The following is a 3,028-nucleotide window of genomic DNA, read 5'->3' on the forward strand; positions in this document are numbered from 1 at the left end:
TCTGGATTTCTATCTGTAGATTTAGAATCATTTCTAATTTTTCATTTATTTTGTCATTTTGTTCTTGTATTTTCTTCCAAAATTCTTCTAGGGTTTTTTTCTGTTTTCTCCTTGGTTTGTCTCTCAATCCTTTGAAAATACCTGAATATAATTCTTTTGAATTCCTTATCAGGGAACTCCAATGCTGCTTCTTCCTCAGGGATGTATTTTGGGTCTGTATCCTGGTCCCTTGTTTCTCTGCTTTGTCTTGCTTCTTTGTGTGGACTGTGATGCTCTGTTGTCTCTGAGGCATTGTGACATTTCTGTGTTTATATTTAATTGGTGATTATATATTGGAGTGACTTTCCTACAATTTCCATTTTGTTTTGTTTGTGTGTTATCTATACAGGCAAGGTACTGTGCTGTGCTGCTCTATTCACTAGTTGACAGCACTTATACACTCACCACCTGTCTCCTTTTCTTTGTCAGCCTCTTGTATGTCCTTGCTGACCCTGGCAAACAGAGCCTGTTCTTAGATCCCTGGAATCTGAATGAGAATGCTATCACTTTAAAATCCAAAATGGTTGCCACTTGTAAACATTCAAAATGGCTACGCCCTTGGTCACTTTAAATATCTAAAATGGCTGCTGCTTGTAAACATTCAAAATGGCTGTGCCCTCGATCATTTTAAATATCCAAAATGGCTGCACCCTCCAGACAGCAGGAAGTCCACAGCTCAGGTTGTCTCCCTCCTTGCTGTTTCCCTTCCTAGTCATAGGCCACCAGAGCAGTTGTGCCTGCAGCCCTTGGTGACCAGGACTAATCTTTAGGTCAATTTTCAGGTCAACACCACTTGGAAATATTCAGGCTGTTGGTCTCGTCAGAGTAGCTGATACTCTGCAGCTCTGACCGTCTCTGTACTCACTGTTTTCGTTCAGTTTTTCCACTAGTTGGTGCCTAATCCATTTCTGTATAGTTCCTTTCAAAGCTCAGGGTTCTAGGATTATTTTCTGTATCTCTGTCAATTGGTTTTTCTTTTCTTTGTTGATGAGGGTCTGTGTCGCTTGTCTGCCTATTCCTCCATCTTACCGGAAGTGAAAATTTATCAATTCTTTTGTGGTCTTCCTTATTCATCATCCATCTCTCACATGCATGTGAGGCTAATGAATATACCACAGCTGAATCAAAATTACAGAGGGAGACAAGTTAGACATGTAAACATCAAAAAAGATTCCTGATTTTGATGTCCAACTATGTATGTATGGGACTCCCCAGTGGCATGCCACATGGCATGTCTTTGTTTGGTTAAATTATAGGTATGCTGCGTCCAGTTTAAGATGGGAAAACAACTTTAAAATTTTTTTAGAATTAGCCAGCAATGAAATGGTCTGTTTTAGAGCACTGAGTTCTCTGGCTGGAGGAATGAAGACAGAAGTTGGACTACCATATGCTGGGAATCTTGTCAAGGGGTTCCTAAGTAGTTGGGCCATATGGTATTTAATATTCCCCTTAATTCTTAAATTTCTTTAGCCAAAACTTAAAAACAGATCACTTACACTGGATTTACATTATTTTCATGGAAAGTCAAGATTCTGCCAGAAGCATCATGATTAGTTTGTTTCTAAAACTGATTAGACTTTAGTAGTGCTACTGGAATAGAGCCTCTATCCTCAGTGTTATTTTGGGGAACACTTTTCCAGCCTCCTCATGAGTACATCAAAGGAAGAGAACCTCTCACTGGGAGAGAAAAGTATAACAAGCTCTCTGAACCCTCATTCATTTCTTCCCAATAGAGAAGTATCTCATCTTATTGGAGATACTATGAAAAGGAACTGAGCATGTGTGGGTCAGCCTTGGTGGATTCTCTAACCTTGAGAGCTAACAGGTCTCAGAATGCAAAGGTGGGCTCTGCTCCTGCAAGGAAGAGGCCTGCCACTCTCTCCAATCAGTAAGAAATATTAGGGAGCTTGACTGGAGAACAAGTCAACCTCTATTTTAGCTTCATCGCTAACAAAGCTGATTTATGGATCTCCCTCTGACTCTCATGTCTTATTATTCAATTTATTCCAAAATGAAGAGGGGAAGAACAGGGTTACTTATTGGTGTCTTTAAATCCCAGAAGCATTACAGTACAATTACATGTAATTGGCCATGTCAGTGATACTTGTGGTCTAAAATACCATCCCATATTTTCTCAAGCCAGTGAACAATTACATCCTTCTAACGTACAAAAATGTATAAAACCTTTTATGAAGGCCCTCTTTGTTTACTGGCATAAAACATTTGGGAATTCTAATAACTGTTCAGGAAACATGAACATTTTTACAGGTTCCACTTTATTGGAAATATTTTTAGTCATGATCTGCAGAAGTTGGTCCTGGGCAATTTGAAGAAAGGTCGTCTTTATCTGTAATTTATGTGGGGAAAACAAAAGATTAATATTTTACAATAAACTGTACATTTGATTTTCTGTGTTGGCTACTTATTTTACTAAATCAGGAAAGGATAAAAGTAACAATAATTACACCTTCTTCAAAGTCAAGTACAAAGTCCTTTAATACAGGCTAGCAAAGATAGCTTAGGTAAATGTATTCAAAGAGGATGTGCTTGGCTCCATAAAACATTTGGCAAGTTTTAAACCATTTTTTCCTGTATAACTAAAAAACCCCCAAATGGGGTGGCTTTCAAAATACATCATTTTTATGGTTTCAGGACAATATGCCATCCAACTATATAAAAATTAGTTCTAATAATTTAATATGAATTTCTTTCAAATAACTGTGGCTGAATAAAGAATCTTTAAAGAGTGAAAAATACCATCTTTCTCAAGAGATTGTAAAATTCTTTCTTCTGAAGTAGACTGAAAATTTCCTTTCTGCGCTTTTAGTTTCTGAAAAGTTAGATGCAATTATGAGGTCTCGATTATTTCTAAAACCAGTTTCTTTCTTTTTTTTTTTTTAATTTTATTTTGATTTGGGTGAAGATTTACAGAGTAAATTCACTTTTCATACAGCAGTTCACATATACTTTGGTCTCATGTCATTGACCA

General features: G+C 37.2%; 1 protein-coding gene across 1 annotated transcript in view; it reads right to left on the reverse strand.

Annotated features, from left to right (window-relative positions):
- Nucleotides 1-2,330: 2,330 nt before the first annotated feature.
- The window catches only part of GPATCH11 (G-patch domain containing 11), a 17,612-nt gene continuing 16,914 nt past the window's right edge, over nt 2,331-3,028 (reverse strand). The window contains exon 9 of the mRNA XM_007945072.2: nt 2,331-2,386. Within this exon, the coding sequence (XP_007943263.1) occupies nt 2,331-2,386 (56 nt within the window). The remainder of the gene's footprint in view (nt 2,387-3,028) is intronic.

The sequence above is a fragment of the Orycteropus afer genome, unplaced genomic scaffold (genome assembly GCF_000298275.1).
Source record: "Orycteropus afer afer isolate SDZICR_OR568_19922 unplaced genomic scaffold, OryAfe1.0 scaffold00131, whole genome shotgun sequence".
Taxonomy (NCBI): Eukaryota; Metazoa; Chordata; class Mammalia; order Tubulidentata; family Orycteropodidae; genus Orycteropus; species Orycteropus afer.